The 18,155-nt window shown below is 65.2% G+C and overlaps 3 protein-coding genes and 1 long non-coding RNA gene across 8 annotated transcripts; 2 read left to right on the top strand and 2 right to left on the bottom strand.

The window, feature by feature from the left end:
* Positions 1-739: 739 nt before the first annotated feature.
* Positions 740-2,388, bottom strand: LOC141735228 (uncharacterized). Of its 2 annotated transcripts, none has more exons than XR_012584674.1 (3): positions 2,218-2,388; positions 1,600-1,739; positions 740-893 (listed from the first exon to the last, which is right to left on the bottom strand). It is a non-coding gene; the product is annotated as an uncharacterized LOC141735228 (long non-coding RNA). The 2 variants fall into 2 exon arrangements; XR_012584673.1 differs by having other exon boundaries at positions 1,600-1,736.
* A 314-nt stretch (positions 2,389-2,702) lies between these two features.
* On the top strand, positions 2,703-11,788 carry ABCF1 (ATP binding cassette subfamily F member 1). 2 transcript variants are annotated; one of them, XM_074567604.1, is made up of 26 exons: positions 2,703-2,793; positions 3,300-3,346; positions 3,425-3,508; positions 3,918-4,050; positions 4,129-4,163; positions 4,286-4,384; positions 4,498-4,563; positions 4,668-4,730; positions 4,824-4,898; positions 4,985-5,074; positions 5,335-5,460; positions 6,392-6,492; positions 6,596-6,681; positions 6,973-7,112; positions 7,193-7,341; positions 7,420-7,503; positions 8,053-8,177; positions 8,255-8,367; positions 8,902-9,073; positions 9,597-9,671; positions 9,772-9,842; positions 10,161-10,193; positions 10,655-10,823; positions 11,244-11,308; positions 11,408-11,480; positions 11,557-11,788. In XM_074567604.1, the coding sequence occupies exons 1-26, from the start codon at positions 2,727-2,729 to the stop codon at positions 11,721-11,723; spliced, it is 2,508 nt and encodes an 835-aa protein (XP_074423705.1). In that variant the 5' UTR covers positions 2,703-2,726; the 3' UTR covers positions 11,724-11,788. The 2 variants fall into 2 exon arrangements, with proteins under 2 accessions (XP_074423705.1, XP_074423704.1); XM_074567603.1 differs by having other exon boundaries at positions 4,982-5,074.
* Positions 11,789-12,674: 886 nt separating this feature from the next.
* On the top strand, positions 12,675-16,603 carry GNL1 (G protein nucleolar 1 (putative)). Its single transcript, XM_074567652.1, has 11 exons — positions 12,675-12,800; positions 12,884-13,141; positions 13,745-13,920; positions 14,002-14,073; positions 14,173-14,365; positions 14,460-14,555; positions 15,062-15,250; positions 15,461-15,639; positions 15,771-15,918; positions 16,000-16,140; positions 16,292-16,603. The coding sequence occupies exons 1-11, from the start codon at positions 12,725-12,727 to the stop codon at positions 16,507-16,509; spliced, it is 1,746 nt and encodes a 581-aa protein (XP_074423753.1). The 5' UTR covers positions 12,675-12,724; the 3' UTR covers positions 16,510-16,603.
* RPP21 (ribonuclease P subunit p21) lies at positions 16,577-18,116 on the bottom strand. Of its 3 annotated transcripts, none has more exons than XM_074567847.1 (5): positions 17,991-18,116; positions 17,341-17,432; positions 17,157-17,239; positions 16,943-17,047; positions 16,577-16,729 (listed from the first exon to the last, which is right to left on the bottom strand). In XM_074567847.1, the coding sequence occupies exons 1-5, from the start codon at positions 18,045-18,047 to the stop codon at positions 16,623-16,625; spliced, it is 444 nt and encodes a 147-aa protein (XP_074423948.1). In that variant the 5' UTR covers positions 18,048-18,116; the 3' UTR covers positions 16,577-16,622. The 3 variants fall into 3 exon arrangements, with proteins under 3 accessions (XP_074423948.1, XP_074423950.1, XP_074423949.1); XM_074567849.1 differs by having other exon boundaries at positions 16,577-16,713; XM_074567848.1 differs by having other exon boundaries at positions 16,577-16,699.
* Positions 18,117-18,155: the final 39 nt, after the last annotated feature.

The following is an 18,155-nucleotide window of genomic DNA, read 5'->3' as shown; positions in this document are numbered from 1 at the left end:
ATCAATTGGGTGTATATGCCCACTTACGGGGTGTAAATCCCCCTCCCCAGGGTGTAAGCCCCCACATATGGTCTGTAAATACCCACTTATGGGGCAGAAATACCCCCCTGAGTGGGGTAAATACCCATCTATGGGGGGTAAATATTTATCTGTGGGGCAGAAATACCCCCCTCTGGGGTGTAAATCCCAGAATTACCTTCCTAGGGGGGTAAATACCCCTTCAGTGGGGAGTAACCACCCCCCCAACACACTAGTTTATCCCCCGGGGGGTTAGAATGCTGCTGCTGGGAGGTAAATACCCGCCCCCCGGGGGTGTAAGTACCCCCCCAGGGCCAAATTGCCCCTTACAGGGTGAATTTACCCCGGGGGGGAGGCAAATTTACCCCCCACTGGGGCAAGCGCCCGGGGGTGGAGGGGGCGTGCGGGGTTGTGTGTGTTTAACAGCCCCTGATGGAGGGTAATTGCCCCCAAACCTGCCCCATGGGGGGGGATTTTCCCCACTTGCCCCCCTGGGGGCACAACACCCCTCCCCAACCCCAAATCCCTCTCCCCCCTTTCCCCTCCCCCCATCTGTCACCCGCCGCCACTGCGCCGTCGAGGTGGGGGAGGGGTGGGTATTTGAGGGGGGGAGGGGCTGCGCCGGACACTGTTTTCTGTGAAAACTTGGCTGGGGGAGGGGCTCTGCGCCTGCCCCTCCCCCTTTTGTATATTTTGTACATTAATAATAAACTGCTGGAAAAAATAAAGCTGTGGCTGATGCTGTCATCGTGGGGGAGAGGGTTTGGGCCGTGTTCACTCTGGAACCTACTGATGTCATTCAGTATGCCCCCCCACCCCACCCCCAACCTTGCAGTCGCCGGCCAATCGCTGGGCGCGTTGTTGGCAGGGTTGTTCTGGCAGGGAAGAAGGCAGAGCGCAGCCTGGGTAAGCCCCGCCCCCTCCCTGAGGCTCTGCCCCCCCAATAGGCTCCCAGCCCCACCAATCACACCTGGACTTGCCCACACCGCCAGACCCCGCCCTATTTCAGCCACGCCCCCACGTGGCTCCACCCCTTGCCTACACCCAGACCCCGCCCCCATTTCCGAGGCCCCGCCCCTTCCCCACTAAGCAGCTCATCAGTCCCCAGAGGCACCAACCCGCCCCCCTCACCGCGGCCCTGCCCCATGGCCAAGCCCCTGCAGCCCTTGAGGCTCTATCACTCCCAGGCCCCGCCCCCTCGACCCAAGCCACGCCCCCACTGCCCCGCCCCCTGATTTCCCACTATAAGGGGGATGGAAGATTCCACTTCTCTGGGATTTAAGGGGAGGCCAGACTTTAGGGTAATTCAGGAGGGTTTGGGGGCAATTCAGGGGGGTTTTGGGGTCTCCAGACGGTGTTTGGGGTGATTCACAGTTTTTTGGGGGTCATCTAGCACCCAGGGGGTCCCCTCAGCCCTTGTCCCCACCCAAGTCATCTCACCCCCCCACAGCACACATCCCCCAGCACAAAGCTAAGCAGAGTCTGCCCCGCACAGGGTGTGGATGGGACACCCCTCCGCCCCCCCAGCACCCATGGGTGCCCCACTCACGCTCTGCCCCCTCATCCCACCCAGGCTCTCACAGGTCTCCTGCTGCCACCAGGTCCCCACCAAACGCCGCCTCCTCCTGCAGCTCCTCCAGGCTCATGGCGTAGCTCCAGCGTGGCCGGCGAGCGAAGTCCAGCCCTGGCAGCCTGGGGCCCAGCAGCTGCGGGACCCCCTGCTGGGGGTGATTTGCCGCACAGCCCCCCAGGGGCCACTTATGTCCCCCCGGGGCCTCTTATCCATCCCCGGGGCCATTTTACCCCCCCCCCCCCCGAGAAAACTTATTCTACTCCAGGGGCCTTTCCCCCCTCCAAGAGACCTCTTAGCCCCCACAGGAGCTACTTAAACCCCCCCGGGGGCCACTCTTCCTCCCCCCGTGGCCACTTCCTCCCCCCCAGGGGGCCACATATCCCCTCCCCGGGGCCCTTAATCCCCCCCAAGAGCAAATTATCCTGCTCTGGGGCAATTTACCCCCCCCCTCCAAGAGCCATTTGCCTCTGGAGCAATTTACCCCTCCCTGGGACCGCTTACCCCGCCCAGGGCCCATTTACACCCTCCCCGGGGCCACTTAATGCCCCCCAGGGGCCATTTACCCCTCCCTTGGGCAACTCAATCCCCCCAGGGGCAATTTCCCCCCTCCCCTAAGGGCTACTTACCTCTCCCTGAGGCAACTCGCCTCCTCGTCCTCCATTATTAGGCCCCCCTCTTCAGTCCAATTTACCCCTAGGTGATTAACGACACACGGGGTGGGGGATAATTACCTCTGCCGGGGGTTCGGGCTCGGCCCAGCCCGGCTCACGCCCTTCTTCCGGTCACGTGCCGGGCGGGGCAAACCTCGACCAATCGGAGGGGCATAAGGCAGGTAGAGGGGGGTGAGGAACCAATGGGAGAGAAGATCAGCTGGAGGGGGAAGGACGAGTGAGTGGGAGCCGATGAGAGAAGAGGCTACCTCAGAGGGGGGCGGGATCAACCCGCGCGAGCCAATAGGAGGAAGAATTACCGCAGGAGAGGGCGGGACCAACCCACCCGACGCGAGGACGGCGTCAGGGGGCGGGATTCGAGTGCCAGCGAACCAATGGGAAGCGGTGGCGGACCGGAAGCGGGAGACACGCCGCTCTAGGCCCCATCTCCGTGGCCGCGCAGGCGCAGTGGGCGGCGCCCGGCCATGCCGAAGGGAGCGCGCTCGGCGGCGGCCAAGCAGGAGGAATGGCGGGGGGAGAGCGAGGGGCCGGGTGAGGCCCGGACGCCGGGGTCCGCTGGGGAGGGGGTGGGGGGGGGTCCCTGGGTGCCTTTGGGGGGGGTCCCGGACGCCGGAGTCCCTCATGGAGGGGGTGGGGGGGCCTCTGGGTGCCTTTTTGGGGCCCGGGGTGTTTTAGGGGGACGGCCCGGACGCCTGAGTCCCTTATAGAGGTGGAGTAGGAGCCTGTGTGCCTTTGGGGTGCCCTGTGGAGCGAGGGGCTATGTGCCTTTGCGGGGGTCCCGGGGTGCCTTTGCGGGGAGGGACCCGGACGCCTGGGTTCCCTGTGGAGGGGGTGGGGCGGCCCCGACCGCCTGGGTCCCTCATGGAGGCGGTGTGGGGGGGCCCTGTGTGCCTTTGGGGGGCCCTTGGGTGCCTTTAGGAGGGGCCCTAGATGCCTGGGGATGGGACGGGGGGGGCTGTATGGCTTTGGGGGGGGGGCCCGGATGCCGGCATCCCTCAGGGAGGGGGAGGGGTGACGTGGTCCCTCCCCCCACCCAGAGCAACCGGTGAAGAAGGGCAAGAAGGACCGTCGGGGCAAGAAATCGGTGAGTTGGTGATCCCCTGCCGCCCCTGACCTCTGCCCCCTGACCGTGCCGTCCCTGACCTCTGTCCTTTGACCTCAGTTCTTTGAGGAGCTGGCAGAGGAGCAGAAATCGGCCCCCGCTGAGGCCCCCTCTCCCCCTGAAAAGGAGGCGCCGGCTCAACAGGTGTGTGAGGGGCTGTGGTAATGAGGGAGCAGGGCTTGAACCAGAGAAAGTGGGGCTGGGGAGGGGGTGGGGCTGAGGGGTGGAGCTAATGAAGGTGGGGCTCTGGGGGGAGGGGTTAATGACAGTGGGGCTAATGAGCAGTGGAAGCAATGAGGGTGGGGTTATGAGGTGGAGCTTGTGAGGGTGGGGCTGAGGGGGTGGAGTTAATGAGGGCAGGGCTAATAAGGGATGGGGCTATCGGGTGTGGGGCTAATGAGGGCGGAGGTAAAGAGGGCTATTTCTGAGGAGGTGGGGCTTGAAGAAGCAGGGCTAGGGAGGCACGGGGTTAACTGGTTCTCTGGGTTAACGAGGCAGGCAATGAAAGGGGTAATTAAGAAGGGGGTTAACAAGGTTCTGCCCCTTCCTGCAGAGCTCCCGGCGGAAGCGAGAGCGGAGGAAGGAGCGGCGGCGGCCAGGGGCGGAGCCTGAGGGGGAGGAGGCGGAGCTTTGCCGGAGGCTGCAGGAGCTGGCGGCTGCTGGTAGCGAGGAAGAGGAGGAAGAAGGTGAGTCCTGACGCGCCCCAGGGGCAGTGAGTCCCTCATTAACCTCATTAACCACCCCCATTGTATTCTCCTTCACAGCACCGGCTCCCAGGAAAGGAGGGAGGAGGAGGAAGGTGAGTGCTAAGGAAGGTGGGGCGGGGAAGGCTACAATAGGGGAGGGCCCCCAAAATATAGGGGGAGGGAGGGAAAATTTGGGACAAAAACTGTCAAAAAAGTGCAATTTTTTTGTTGTAAGGGCGGCAACGTCTTCGCGGCGCTGAGCCAGGAACAGAGCGAGGAGGAGGAGGAGAAGCAGGAGGAAGGCTCACGGCCCAGCAAGGGAAAAAGCAATAAGGTGGGGGGTACTTGGGGTGCTGAAGGGGTCAGGGGGCCCCAAAGCCTGGGTGCTGTGATGGAGGAGGTGCCCAGATGCTTGGGATTCCCCGTTTTCTTGATGGCTTTGGGCAGGAAGAAGAAGAGGGTGACAAGAAGAGGAAGAGCCGAAAGAATGAGAAGCCCAAGGGGAAGCGGCAGGTGAAGGGGAGGGGGTTGGGGAGGTACGGGGGTGGGGGCATGGGGGGCAGCGCCACACTTGGGGGTCTCACCACATTGTTTTTTCTCCCCCGCATCTCCTTCAGGGAAAAGCCGCCAGCGAGGATGAGGCCGAAGGCTCCGAGGAGGATGGGCGGAAGGGGATGAAGGTGTGGGGGACCGGGGGGGACAATGCAAACCTGGACGCCTGGGTCCTCTTTGTGGGGTGATAGGGGGACACAACTGTTCCCCCTCCCCCGCAGAACAAGTTCTCGGCGCTGCGTGATGAGGAAGAGGAGGATGAAGAGGCCGAAGAGCGGCGGAAGGGCAGCGAGGGGGTGAGGAGGAGGATGGCGGGGGTGGGGAGACCCACGGCCACCTGGGTCCCCGGGGCTGATGGGGGGGCGGTGTGTGCCGGCAGGAGGACGAGGAGGAGGAGGAGGAGGATGGCGGAAAGAAGGCCGAGCCCGACGCCCGCGTCAGCAAGAAGGAGAAGAAGAAGATGAAGAAGCAGGTGGAGAGGGCGGGGGCGGGGCTTTGTGGAGGGGCGGGGCTTGAGGAAGGGTGGGGCATGAGGGGTGGGGCCTGGGGCTAAGGGGGTGGGGCTTGGGGTGGAGCTTCAGGGAGGCAGGGCCTGGGTGGGGCTAAAAGGGGTGGATCCGGAGGGGGAGGGGCTTGGGGGAATGTGGGGTAACGGATTTAGGGGTAATGAGTGAGGTAATGAAGGGGGGCGGGGCTTGGCCCTGACCCCGCCCCTTTCTCCCCCCCCCATAGCTGGAGTACGAGCGCCAGGTTGCCACCATGAAGGCGGCGGCGGCCGCAGGGGAGAACGACTTCTCGGTGTCACAGGCCGAGCTCTCCTCACGCCAGGCCATGCTGGAGAATGCCTCCGACATCAAGGTCAGCCCCAAAACCCCCTGGGATCCCCAGAACCCCCCCGAGTCACTCCACACACCCCTGGGACTCCCATAAATCCCCTCTGAATTGCCTCTAAAACTCCTGGGGTACCCCCAAAACTCCCTGAATCACTTTCAAACCTTTATGGGACCTCTTCGAATCAGCCCCAAAATCCCCCGTGACTGTCAGCATCCCCCTGAATCACTTCGAAGCGCCCTGGGACTTCCCTAATTTCCCCCCAGATCACCCCCAAAACCCCTGGGATCCCCCCAAAACCCCTGAGACTCTTCCAGTCTCCTCAGTCACACCAGAACTCCCTGGGACTCCCCCAAAATTCCTCTCAGAACCCAAATTCCCTTGGGATCTCCACCACCGTTCCTCCTGGGACTCTCAAACACCCCTGGGACTCCCACAAAACCTCCCTGAACCACACCAAAACCTCCTGGCACCCCCCCAAAATCCCTTGAGTTACCCCAAGTTTCATTAGGGCCCCCCCAAAGCTGCTTTGAATTACCCCAAAACACCCTTGGGGTACCCTAAATGCTCTGGCACCCCGTGAAATTTTGTTGAATCTCATCGGGCTCCCCAGGACCTCCCCTGAATAACCCCACATCTCCCGGGAGCTAAGGGGGGGGATTGAGGGGGAGGCTGGGGGTTCCATGGAGGGGTCCGGGGCATCGAGGGGGCCTTGGGGGTCATGAGGGGGGGTGAGGGGCACCGGGGGGGAGTCAGGGTGCTATGAGGGGGGGTGAGAGGGGCCGTGGAGGGTTAAGGGTGCCATAGAGGGGGTGAGTGGGGCCGCGGGTGGGGGGTCAGGGCATGGTGGGAGGGGTGAAGGGATCCATGGCGGGGTCAAGGGGTTGGGGGGGGGAAGATGAGGGGGGTGTCCCATTACCTGGGGGGTGTCCCTAACCGCCCCCATCCCTGCTGGCAGCTGGAGAAGTTCAGCATCTCGGCTCACGGGAAGGAGCTCTACGTCAACGCTGACCTCTACATCGTGGCCGGGCGCCGCTATGGCCTCGTGGGACCCAACGGGTGGGTGCCGTCCACCCTGGGGCAGGGGGAGGGGGGGGTCAGGGGTCCACGGCGGGGGGTGCACACACCCCCCAGCAGCGTTTAAGCATTCGTTTGGTGGCAGGAAAGGGAAAACGACGCTGCTGAAGCATATCGCAAACCGGGCCCTGAGCATCCCCCCCAACATCGATGTCTTGCTCTGCGAACAAGGTGTGGCTGGGAGGGGTCTAAACCCCTGAGACACACTTCTTCTCCCCCCCAAAACCCCCTTCGGACCCCCCCAAACCCCTTGAGACCCCCTCAAACCACCTGAGACCCCCCAAAACTCTTGATATCACCAAAACCCAAAATTGAGACACCCCCCCCCCCTTCAAAACATCTGGAACCCCACCAAAAGCATTTGAGAGCTCCCCCCAAAAGCACCTGGGACTCCCCTCCAAACCCCTGGGACCCCTCCCAAACCCCTCGGACCCTCCCCAAACCCCTGTCGCCATCCCCCAGAGGTGGTGGCGGACGAGACGCCGGCGGTGCAGGCGGTGCTACGCGCTGACACCAAGCGGCTGCGGCTGCTGGAGGAGGAGAAGCGGCTGCAGGCGCTGCTGGAGGGGGGTGACGATGCCGCTGCCGAGCGCCTGGAGAAGGTTTGGGGACACTTGGGGACAGCGGGGACCCCCCGAAAACCCCCCCAAAGTGACACTGTGGTTTGTCCCCCCCCCAATAGGTGTACGAGGAGCTGCGGGCCATTGGGGCGGCCGCTGCTGAGGCAAAAGCGAGGCGAATTCTGGCTGGTTTGGGATTTAATCCCGAAATGCAAAACAGAGCGACCAGGAAGTTCTCCGGTGGGTGGCGAATGAGAGTGTCCCTGGCCCGGTAAGTGACACGGAGGGGACATTACGGGGGTGAGGAGGGTGGCAGGGAGCTGGTGGTGACACTCGTGTCACTTCTCAGGGCTCTGTTTATGGAGCCGACGTTGCTGATGTTGGATGAACCCACCAACCACCTCGATCTCAACGCCGTCATCTGGCTCAACAAGTGGGGACATGGGACAAGGGGGGGACATAAGGGACAAAGAGGGGGTCCCAGCTTTTGGGGGGGAGCCTGAGCGGAGTGGCATTGGAGTGGGGTGGCCCCAAGGTTGGGGGAGCTCTGGGGATGGGGGGTGTAGGAGAGTGAGAATGTCCCCACGGTGGGGGTGGCGCCAGGGTGGTCGTGTCCCCAGGGTGAGGATGTGCTCAAGGGGGCTGTACCCATGACAGAGTGTCCCCAGGGTGGCATGTCCCTAGGGTAGGGGTGTTTCCAAGGTGGGTTTGTCCCTAAGGTGGTGGTGTCCCCAGGGGGGCTGTCCTGAATAGTCTGAGGTGTCCCCAAAGCAGGGATGTCCCCAAGAGGATTTGTCCCCCATGACTTGAGCTGTCCCTGGGGCAGCAGAGTGTCCCCAAAGCGGGGTCTTCTGTCAGGCTGGTCCCCAAGAGGTGATTCCCCTGGGGAGAGGGGGGCTGTCCTCATGCTGGGGGTTCTCCCCACAGCCAGGGTGTCCCCTCACTGTCCCCCCCCGATGTCCCCATGCGTGTGTCCCCCTAGTTACCTGCAGACCTGGAAGAAGACGCTGTTGGTGGTGTCCCATGACCAGGGTTTCCTCGACGACGTTTGCACTGACATCATCCACCTCGATGCCCAGCGTCTCTTCTACTACCGGGGCAACTACAGTGCGTGGGGGGGGGGCAATTAGGGGGGGCTGGGGCTATTAGTGGGTGTTAATTACCCCTTTGATGTTCTCCTGTAGTGACATTCAAGAAGATGTACCAGCAGAAGCAGAAGGAGCTGCTCAAGCAGTTCGAGAAGCAGGAGAAGAAGCTCCGCGACCTCAAGGCTGGCGGCAAATCCACTAAGCAGGCGGTGAGCGAGGGCAGATCCTGCAGGGATCCTGGGGATCTGCTCCCTTGGGATCCCCTCCCTCATCCTTGGGATCCCCTTCTCTTGGGATCCCCCCTTGCCCTTGGGATCATCGTTTGCCCCTTGGGATTCCCCCTGCCTTGGAATTCTCCCCTCCCCTTGGGATCCCCCCTTGGCCCTTGGTTTCTGCCCCCCCAGCCCTTGGGATTCTCCATGCTTTGGGATCTCCCCCCTTGGGATCTGCCCCTTCGTCCTGGGGATCCTCCCCTTCCCTTGGGATCTGCTCCCTTGGGATCCTGCCCTTGGGTTCCTCTCCCAGCCCTTGGGATCCTCCCTCTTTGTCCCCCTCTCTACAGGTGGGAGCTGCTGTAGGGATCTACTGGGATCCAGGGGCTGGATTGGTGCTGGGGCCGTTATCCCAGGATTAGGTGCTGCCCCACAGCCAGCTCCTTAGATGGGATCTCGTGGTGGATGTGGGGAGGTTGAGCGGATCCCAGAATGGATCCCTGAGTGGATCTTCCCTCTCTCCCCCCACAGGAGAAGCAGACGAAGGAGGCGCTGACACGGAAGCAGCAGAAGTGTCGGCGGCGGACAGCAGCCGAGGAGGCGGCCGAGGCCCCAGAGCTGCTGAAACGGCCCCGGGAATACACTGTGCGCTTCACCTTCCCCAACCCGCCCCCCCTCAGCCCCCCCATCCTCGGCCTCCACGGTACCCGGTGGGGCACTGGGGGGGCGGCTGGGGGGGATGTGGGGCACTGGATGGGGGGGGGAGATGTGTAAGGGGCTGTGGGGGTGTTATGGGGTGGTTGAAGGGCATTTAGGGGGCTGTGGGGGTGTAATGTGGTGGCTGAGGGGTTGTGAGGCACTGGGGGGCTATTGGGATGGCTGGGGTGCACGTGGGGCACTGGGGTATTTGGGGGGAGTGGACGTGGGCCACTGGGGGGGGCAATTGGAGGGCTATGGGGGTGTTACTGGTTGGTTGAGGGGGTTATGGGGCACTGAGGGGGCTGTTGAGGAGCAGGATTAGGGGGCTGTGGGAGTTTTGGGTGGTTGGGGGGGGTTATAGGCCACTGGGGATGCTATTGGGGGGAAATCTGTGGGGGCTGTGTTGGTGTTATGGGGCTCTGGGGGGACAGTGAGCCTTAGGGGGGGCCTGGAGCCATTGGGGGGGTGTCAGAGGCCCTTTGGGGGGCTCTGGGCCCCCCCAGATCATTCCTTCCCCCCACCCGCAGGCGTTGACTTTGGCTATGAGGGGCAGGAGCTGCTGTTCCGCAACCTGGACTTCGGCATCGACATGGAGTCACGGGGTGAGACCCTACAAAAAGATCGCGGGGGGGGGGGGGGATAATGGTGGGGCCCTCAAGACCCTAAAATAACCCCCCCCCCTTTTTGTTTCTGCTCCCTCAGTTTGCATTGTGGGCCCCAACGGTGTGGGGAAGAGCACGCTGCTGCAGCTGCTTACCGGGCGGCTGACGCCGGTAGGGACCCACCCCCCCAAAAAATGGGGGGCTGCTCCCCCAAAAAGGGGGAACAGTGGAGGGGGCGGAGGGAGGGGGGTGGGAGTCGATTTTGTGGGGGCTTCTCTAGGTTTTGGGGTCCCCTCCTATTTGGAGGTAGGAGATCCTACAGAAACAACTGGCCTGGGAGGGGGTTTTGGGGGATTCCCCTGGGATTTTGGTGGTTCAGGGGTTCCCAGGGGGTAGGAGAGAGGTTGGGGACCCCCTGGGCTCGGGAGGGGGGTGGGGTGGGTGGATTTTGGGGTGCCCAGCCGCCCCCCCAACACGTCTTTCTTGCAGACGCGGGGCCAGATGAGGAGGAACCATCGGCTGGTGAGAGCGGGGGGGCGGGGCCTCGGGGAGGGGCAGAGCTTATGGGGGTGGGGCCTCAAGAGAGGGTGGGGCTCAAAGGATAAGGCTGGGGGGGAGGGGCTTCTGTAAGGGCCAGGGCTTCTGCAGGGCCGTGGCTTCTAGCCGTGGGGTGGGGCTTCAGGGGAGAGGGAGGAGCTTCGGGGCAGAGTATTGGGTTGGGGGTGGAGGCCCCATGTGCGTGGGATGGGGGTGGGGCGTGGGGGTGGGGGCGTGGCCTGAAGGAGGGGTGGCCTGTGCAGGGGAGGGACCCCAGTGACAGCGGGGGGTGGAGCCTGTGACAAGGGGGTCGCTTCCCACCGGGGAGGTGTGGCCTCACCTGTGCAGGGGCTGTTCCCAGCAGCAAAGTAGAAGGGGGGGAGGAGGTTGGTCACATGGGTGTGGCCTGTGGGCATGTCCCGACCCCCTTCCCCTCCTCCCCGCAGAAAGTGGGCTTCTTCAACCAGCAAGCGGCCGAGCAGCTGCGGCTGGAGGAGACGGCGGCCGAGTACCTGCAGCGTAACTTCAACCTGCCCCACCAGGACGCCCGCAAGTGCCTGGGCCGCTTTGGGCTGGAGAGCCACGCCCACACCCTGCAGATCGCCAAACTCTCGGGTTAGCGCCAGGGGACATTGGCCGGGGGGGGGGTGGGGGGGTGGGGGGGGTCTGGGCGATTCATGCCTTGAAGGGGCAGAAAGGTCTCAATGGGGAAGGGCTGCAGGTGGAGGGGCGGGGCCTCGCAGCTGGGGGCGTGGCCGAGCGATCGGCAGGGCCAGTGGGGGCGGGGCTTGGGGCGAGGGGGCGAGGCCTTAAGCATCTCAATGGGGAAGGAAGGGCTGGGGCGGGACCTGGGGGTGACTGAGCCTCCAGGGCTGCAGGGGCTTGTCAATGGGGAAGGGGCGGGGCCTCGGCGAGGGGGGCGGGGCCTGGGCTGCTGGTGCCTGCAGGGATTGAGGGGCGGAGCCAATCAGCCTGAGAGGGTGGAGCTGGGGGGGGCGGAGCTTCCCCAGGATAAGCCCCTTCCCTTCCCCACAGGGGGCCAGAAGGCCCGGGTGGTGTTTGCCGAGCTGGCCTGTCGTGAGCCCGATGTCCTCATCCTGGTGAGTGGGGGGGGCACCCAGCCGCCTGGGTCCCATCCCTTACTGGGGGGAGGAGTCTCCTAGACGCCCTGGTTCCTCACCCACTCCTCCCCCACTCAGGACGAACCCACCAACAACCTGGACATCGAGTCCATTGACGCCTTGGCTGACGCCATCAACGAGTACCAGGGAGGTGAGAGGAGGGAGCGGGGTCGGGGGTGTGGGGGGGGTCCGTGTGACATCAGCTCTGCCTCACGCTGACCTCACAGCTGTCATCGTGGTGAGCCATGACGCCCGGCTGATCACTGAGACGAGCTGCCAGCTGTGGGTGGTGGAGGAGCAGGGCCTGAGCCAGATCGATGGCGACTTCGAGGACTACAAGCGGGAGGTGCTGGAGGCGCTGGGGGAGGTGGTCATCAACCGCCCCCGTGAGTGAGTGAGGGGGTGGGGGGGCCCTGCCGTGCTCCCTCCCACCGCTAATAAAGAGAACGGAAGCACTAATGCCTGGAAAGCGTCTTAGCTGGGGGCTGCTGTGAATCTGGAACGAACCCCACCCCCACTGCACAGTTCTGCCTTCTTTCTTTTTACATCAGTTTATTATTAACGGACAAAATATACAAAAGGGGAAAGAGCGGGCACAGTGCCATGGGGACCCCTCACCCTGGGGACATCCTCACCCTAAGGACGTCCCCCCCTGCCCCCTCCAAGCTGCCCTGAGGGACTCAGATGCCCGGGACCGCCCCCCCCGCCGCAAAGGAATGCAGGGCCCCCTCCCCCCTCCGGGCACCCCGGCGTCCGGGCCTCACCCGGCCCCTCGCTCTCCCCCCGCCATTCCTCCTGCTTGGCCGCCGCCGAGCGCGCTCCCTTCGGCATGGCCGGGCGCCGCCCACTGCGCCTGCGCGGCCACGGAGATGGGGCCTAGAGCGGCGTGTCTCCCGCTTCCGGTTCGCCACCGCTTCCCATTGGTTCGCTGGCACTCGAATCCCGCCCCCTGACGCCGTCCTCGCGTCGGGTGGGTTGGTCCCGCCCCCTCCTGTGGTGTTTCTTCCTCCCATTGGCTCCCCCGGGGGGGCATGCTTTGAGGCCATCTTTTCTTCTATTGGCTGTGGCCGGTTCGCCCCGCCCCCTCTGGGGTGATCCCTCGTTCCATTGGCTCCCGCGGGTTCGCCCCGCCATATTCCCTGAGGTGATCTTCTATTGGCTGTCGCGCATTCGCCCTGCCCCCGCTCTGAGGCAACTCGCTCTCCCATTGGCTTGCGCTGCTTCGCCCTTCCCCCTCAGGCGACGTTCCCTCCCATTGGCTCTCCCGCCTCTCCATCCCGCCCCCTCTCTGAGGCGATCCTCCCCCCTATTGACTCCTCCCCTTTCCCGCCTGCCCACCTCTCCTTGATTCCGATTGGCCGCGGCCCGCCCCGCCCCGCCACGTGACCTCCCGTCATGCCCCGCAAGCGGCCGTTCAGCGCCAAGCGGAAGAAGCAGCAGCTCCGCGACCGGCGCGAACGGAAACGGGGCGGTGAGCGGGGCCGGGCCGCGCCCCCCCCAGCCCCCATCGGGGGTTGCCGGGCTGCGCCCTGACCCCTCCTTCTCTCCCCGTAGATGCCCCGACAGCACCGGACTCGGGCCCAGGCAGCCGCAGCGGCAGCCGGGAGCGGGGCAGCAGCGATGCGGCCCCCGGGGAAACGAGTGAAGGGGTTCCCCCACCCCGCCGCCACGATCCCGGCAGGTTCCGGCTGCAGCTGGGGGGGCCGCGGGCCGAGGCCTTGGCGCGACGCCGGCGGCGGGCACAGGAGGAAGTGCTGGAGCTGCTGCCCGAGTCCGCCCTGGAGCTGGACCCGGACACCCTCTACGGCCCCGGTGAGGGACGGGTGCCACAGCGGAGGCGGGTTAATGCGCCCGAGGGAGGGAAATAAATAACTGGGGGGGGCCGGGGTGGTGAAGTGGCTCCGTGGCAGGGGTACGGGCCCTAGGGAGTTAAGAGCCCCAGTAGATGGTCCTGGGGTGATGGAAATGGTCCCTTTGGGGGCGTAAGTGGCCCAGTGGGGGGAGTAAGCAGCCCCTGGGGAGGAGTCGATGGTCCCTGAGGGGGGTTAAGTGACCCCCGGGGAGGGGTAGATGGTTCCGGCGTGATGGAAATGGTCCCTTGGGGGTGTAAGTGTCTTCAGGGAGGGGCAAGTGGTCCCGGGTGGGGAGTAAGTAGCCTCCGGGGAGGGCTGAGCAGCCCACAGGAGGGGTGGATGGTCTTCCTTGGGTGAGTTAAGTAGTCCCAGGGAGGCGTAGATGGCCCCTGGCGGGTGTAAGTGGCCCCCAGGGAGGAGTAGATGGCCCCTGGAGGGGTTAAATGGCCCTGGGGATGGGGGGATGGTCCCTGGGAGGGGGTAAGTGGCCTGGGGAGGGGTGGGCAAATCGCCTCCAAAGGAGGGTCCTGGGGCTGGTGGGACCCAGGTTGATGGGTGCTAGGGCTGGACTTCCCACGCCGGCCACCCTGGAGCTTCGCCATGAGCCCGGAGGAGCTGCGGGTGCGGGAGGAGGCGGCGTTCGGCACCTTCCTTCGAGCCCTGCAGGATGGGCAGTGCCCCGGGGAGAGTGAGGACGATGGTGGAGGGGCCGTGGCCCCCTTCGAGCACAACCTGGAGGTGAGAGGGGACATGGTGGGGGACACTGGGGGGGGTTTAGGAACAAAGGGGTCACAGTGTGTCTCCCCTTTCCCTCCCCAGACGTGGCGGCAGCTGTGGCGGGTGCTGGAGATGTCCGACATCATCCTCCTCATCACTGACGCCCGGCACCCCGTGAGTACCAGGGGACCCAGGCGTCCATGGCGGGGGGGACCCATGCGACTGGGGCACATGGGTCCTTCCTTTGACCCCTTCCTTTGTCTCTTTCCCAAGGTGCTGAATGTGCCACCAGCACTGGCTGCCCACGTGACACGGGAGCTGGGGAAGGGCCTGATCCTCATCCTCAACAAAGTGGACCTCACCTCCCCTGCCGTAGCCACTGCCTGGAGCCACCTCCTGCGCCGCCGCTTCCCCAACGCCCGTGTTGTCCCCTTCACCTCTGCCCCCCGCCGCAGCCCCGTGCCTGGTAGGTACCCAAGGCAGGGGGGGTGATGTGGGTGGGGGCTACCCAGGTGTCCTGACACACTCCCCCCCTCCCCTGCCTTTTTTCTGCCCCCTAGGGCTGCAGCGGCGGCAAAGGCGGGGGGGTGGATGGAGCCGGGCTGTGGGACCCTGGCAGCTGCTGGAGGCCTGCGAGAGCATCGTGGGGGGAGAAGGTGAGTGGGACACCCGTGGATGCTGGAGGTTGTGTAGGTATGGGGTGGAGTCTCCCATCTATTCCCTGTGGAGGGTGGACCTTGCTTGGCTTTGTCGGGGGGCGTTGTCTGGAGGGGATCCCTGTGGGTCCTGGGGGTGGGTTCTCTGGCCCAGGTGGTCCCTGCATCCCCTGGGTGCTGGGGAGAGGGTGTGTGTCCCCTGGGTACAGGGGGGAGTTCCTGGGTGTTTGGGGGAGGGTGGTCTCTGTGTCCCTCGGGTGCAGGAGGGATGGTGTGTGTCCCTGTGTCCCCTGGGTCCTGGGGAGTGTCCCCTGCAGGGGGGAAAAGGGGTCCCCTGGGCACTCAGAGGGTGTCCCTGTGTCCCCTTGGTGCTGTGAGTATCCCCTGGGGGATAGTGGGCGTGGGTCCCTGTGTCCCCTGGGTGCTTGACGGGAGGTAACCTGTGTCTCCGGGGTGCTGGGGGGTCTCCCCTGGGTGTCCCCCCCATCACTCTCCCTGACTTGCAGTGGATCTGAGCAGCTGGCGAGCACGGCTGGAGCGGGCGGAGGAGGCGGCAGCGCGCGGGGAGGAGGAGGAGGAAGAGCATGAGGAGGAGAGTGATGATGGTGGCAGGGATGAAGACGGGGATGGCGCGGGGGCCACCCCCCGGCAGTGGGAGCGCTACCGGCATGGCATCCTCACCCTGGGCTGTGTTGGTGAGGGGCGGGGCTTAATGGGAAGGGGGCGGGACTTTACCTGGAGGTTGGACTATTTGGGGGTGGGTTGGGAAGGGGTGGAGCCCGTGGGGGAGCAGGGCTTATGGGGCTGTCCTGTGCCCTCCCCGGAAATGCCTGTCAATGGAGGGGAGGGGGTTACCTTAGGGGTGTGGCCTGGGGGCGTGGCTTGTCCCTCCTCTTTCCCCACAGGCCTCCCGAATGCTGGCAAGTCCTCGGTGCTGAACGCTCTGGTGGGCCGCAGCGCCGTCAGCGTCTCCCGTACCCCCGGCCGCACCCGCTACTTCCAGACCCATTTCCTCACCCCCCGCGTCCGCCTCTGCGACTGTCCTGGCCTCGTCTTCCCCTCCCATGCCCCCCCAGCTCTCCAGGTGGGTCCCGCCCTGCTGACCCCACCCGCCCTGCTGACCCCACCCGCCCTGCTGACCCCACCCGCCCTGCTGACCCCACCCGCCCTGCTGACCCCACCCGCCCTGCTGACCCCACCCTTGTTCCCACCCAGGTGCTAGCAGGCGTCTACCCCATCTCGCAGCTGCAGGAGCCCTACTCAGCCGTGGGCTTCCTGGCCACCCGCCTCCCTCTCCCCACCCTCCTCCAGCTCCGGCCCCCTGCCTCCGCCGCTGGCTGGACCGCCTGGGACATCTGTGAAGGTGGGTTGCTTTCAGGGAGATTTCTCTCAAAATCAGGTACGTTTTTTCATTATTAATGATTTTTTTCTGTTTTTTTCTCAGCGTGGGCAGAGAAACGAGGGTACAAGACAGCGAAGGCGGCTCGGAATGATGTCTACCGGGCGGCCAACAGCATCCTACGACTGGCGGCTGATGGGAGGCTCCGCCTCTGTCTCCGCCCCCCCGGATACTTTGCCCAGAAGGGTGAGCCGTGCCCCCTCCCTGCCCTTCCTCACACCTCCTTTCCCCTCCCCCCACCCCCCCCGCCCTTCCTGGGGCCAATCAGGGGCCTGGACTCAGGGTTAGGGGTGGTTTCCCGGACGCCTGGGTCCCCTCACCGTGTTGTCCCCCCCAGATCTGTGGGAGCAGCACCCTGAGACGGCAGCGCTGGCGGCACTGCAGGAGCGGGGGGACGCAGGCATCCGGGGCTCCGCCGCCCCCGGGGAGGGGTCGACCTCGGAGGAGGAGGAGGAGGAGGGTGACAGCGAGGAGGAGGTGGAGCCTGGGGAGGCCACACTCCCCTCCAGCACCGCCCCCAATCCCTTTGCTCTGCTGGGAGAGGATGAGTGTTAGCCCTGCCCCTTACAGGGGGTGGAGGCAATGAAGGCATGGCCCCACACTGCCACGCTAATACCATATATGGAATAAAGGGAGGTTTATTTCTGCAGGCGGTGTTTCCTGATTGGCTAGCGGTGGTTTCTGCAGGGACAATCGGAGGTCGCGTCGCCGCTCTGTCGCTGGCCAGGGTTTATGCTGGGCTGTGCTAGGAGGCGGGGCCTGGGGAATGACAACACTGCCCACTTCCTTAGCCCCACCCACCTCCGCCCTCATTTGGACCCCCCGATTGACTCCGCCCCCCACCCACAGCCCCACTCCCTGGGTGGGTCCCAACAGGGCTGCCCCGCCCCTTCTCCCAGGCCCCGCCCCCCACACATAGCCCCCTCCCCAGACTCCTCCCCCCTCCCGGGCCCCACCCCCTCTCCCCAAGCCCCGTCCCTTCACTGACCGGTGGGCGTGGCCTGCCCGAGGGGGTGGAGCTCCTGCTGGCAGAGGAACCGGCGCCGGCGGCCACAGCTCAGGCACCGCAGCACCATGCGGGGCTGCCCCTTCCCTATAGGAGGGACCCAGGTGCCTGGCTCAGCCCCTCCCTACCACTTCCCTTCCCCTCCCCCAGGGACACCTCTGACTGTCCCCAGTGCCCCTGAGGGGATGACACCTACCCCGCAGACGCAGGCAGCCCCCAGCGCCGGGCAGCAGCAGGGAGCAGCAGCGGCGGCAGATAGTGCGTTTCACCGAGGGGGCCCTGTGGGGGACGACACACGCACGGGGGGGGTGCCAGGACCCCCACCCGCACAAAGGGTGGCCCCCGCAGTGTCCCCTGTCCCCCCCACCCCCATAGCTTACATGCGCAGGACGAGGCGGCGGGCAGCCCCTCGCTGGGTGCTGCAGTAGAAACGGGCGAGAGCGGGGCTGTGGGGGAGCACCCAGTGTGCGGCCTGGTGGGGGGGGCACAGCTGCAGCCCCCACCTCTGCTGCTCCATAGCCCCTCCCCAGCCCTACAGACCCCTCCCCTGTCCCCCCTGACCCCTCTAACCGCCCCCAGGGCCACCCCCCGCCCCATAGAGTCTGCTCTGAGCCCCCCATAGTCCCGCTAAGTCCCCTCAGGACCCTCCCCAGACACCCAAAGCCCCCCCGCTCACCCCATCGGCCTCCCCCATAGTCCTTCTGCATACCCATTGACACCCTCAGACCGCCCCATAGGCTGCTCTCCGCATAACCCCTCCACAGGACCTCTATAGCCCCCTACTGGCCCCCTAAGGACCCCTACAGCCCCTCCAGGGAACCTCCAGCCATCTCATAATTCCCCCTGCCCCCCCCAGGACTCCTATAGCCCCCTCCCGGACCCCAAGGACCGCCATGGCCCCTCCCAGGGTCCACCCTCGAGCCCTATAGCCCCCCCGTATCACCCCCAAACCCCCCATAATCCTTCCTACCCCTCCACAACCCCCCCAGACCCTCCGTAGCTTCCCCGGGACCCCCCGGTCCCCCCGTACTTGGAAGAGGAAGCTGAGCCTCTGCAGCGCCTCGCGGTCCCGCACCGGCGCCGCCATCGCGCCCCCGACTGGCCACGCCCCTTCCCGCGCGGGGTGGGCGGGGACGAGGCTTCCCCCTTGGTTGGACCCTCCTGGAGGGGCGGGGCGGACCCGCCCAGTCCCCCC

Source organism: Larus michahellis, chromosome 29 (genome assembly GCF_964199755.1).
Source record: "Larus michahellis chromosome 29, bLarMic1.1, whole genome shotgun sequence".
Taxonomy (NCBI): domain Eukaryota; kingdom Metazoa; phylum Chordata; class Aves; order Charadriiformes; family Laridae; genus Larus; species Larus michahellis.
The sequence above is the reverse complement of the archived record's forward strand: the minus strand, read 5'-3'. Positions and strand labels throughout refer to the sequence as shown.

Coding starts and splice junctions, on each gene's coding strand:
- GNL1 (XM_074567652.1), top strand. CDS start 12,725: ATGCCCCGCAAGCGGCCGTTCAGCGCCAAGCGGAAGAAGCAGCAGCTC. Junction 15,251..15,460: donor CCTCACCCTGGGCTGTGTTG/GTGAGGGGCGGG, acceptor CTTTCCCCACAG/GCCTCCCGAATGCTGGCAAG. Junction 16,141..16,291: donor CGGATACTTTGCCCAGAAGG/GTGAGCCGTGCC, acceptor TGTCCCCCCCAG/ATCTGTGGGAGCAGCACCCT.
- ABCF1 (XM_074567603.1), top strand. CDS start 2,727: ATGCCGAAGGGAGCGCGCTCGGCGGCGGCCAAGCAGGAGGAATGGCGG. Junction 2,794..3,299: donor GGGGGAGAGCGAGGGGCCGG/GTGAGGCCCGGA, acceptor CCCCCCACCCAG/AGCAACCGGTGAAGAAGGGC. Junction 10,824..11,243: donor GCAGATCGCCAAACTCTCGG/GTTAGCGCCAGG, acceptor CCTTCCCCACAG/GGGGCCAGAAGGCCCGGGTG.
- RPP21 (XM_074567847.1), bottom strand. CDS start 18,047: ATGGCGGCGCCGGTGCGGGACCGCGAGGCGCTGCAGAGGCTCAGCTTC. Junction 17,240..17,340: donor CGCCGCCTCGTCCTGCGCAT/GTAAGCTATGGG, acceptor CGTCCCCCACAG/GGCCCCCTCGGTGAAACGCA. Junction 17,048..17,156: donor GGGCTGCCTGCGTCTGCGGG/GTAGGTGTCATC, acceptor TCCCTCCTATAG/GGAAGGGGCAGCCCCGCATG.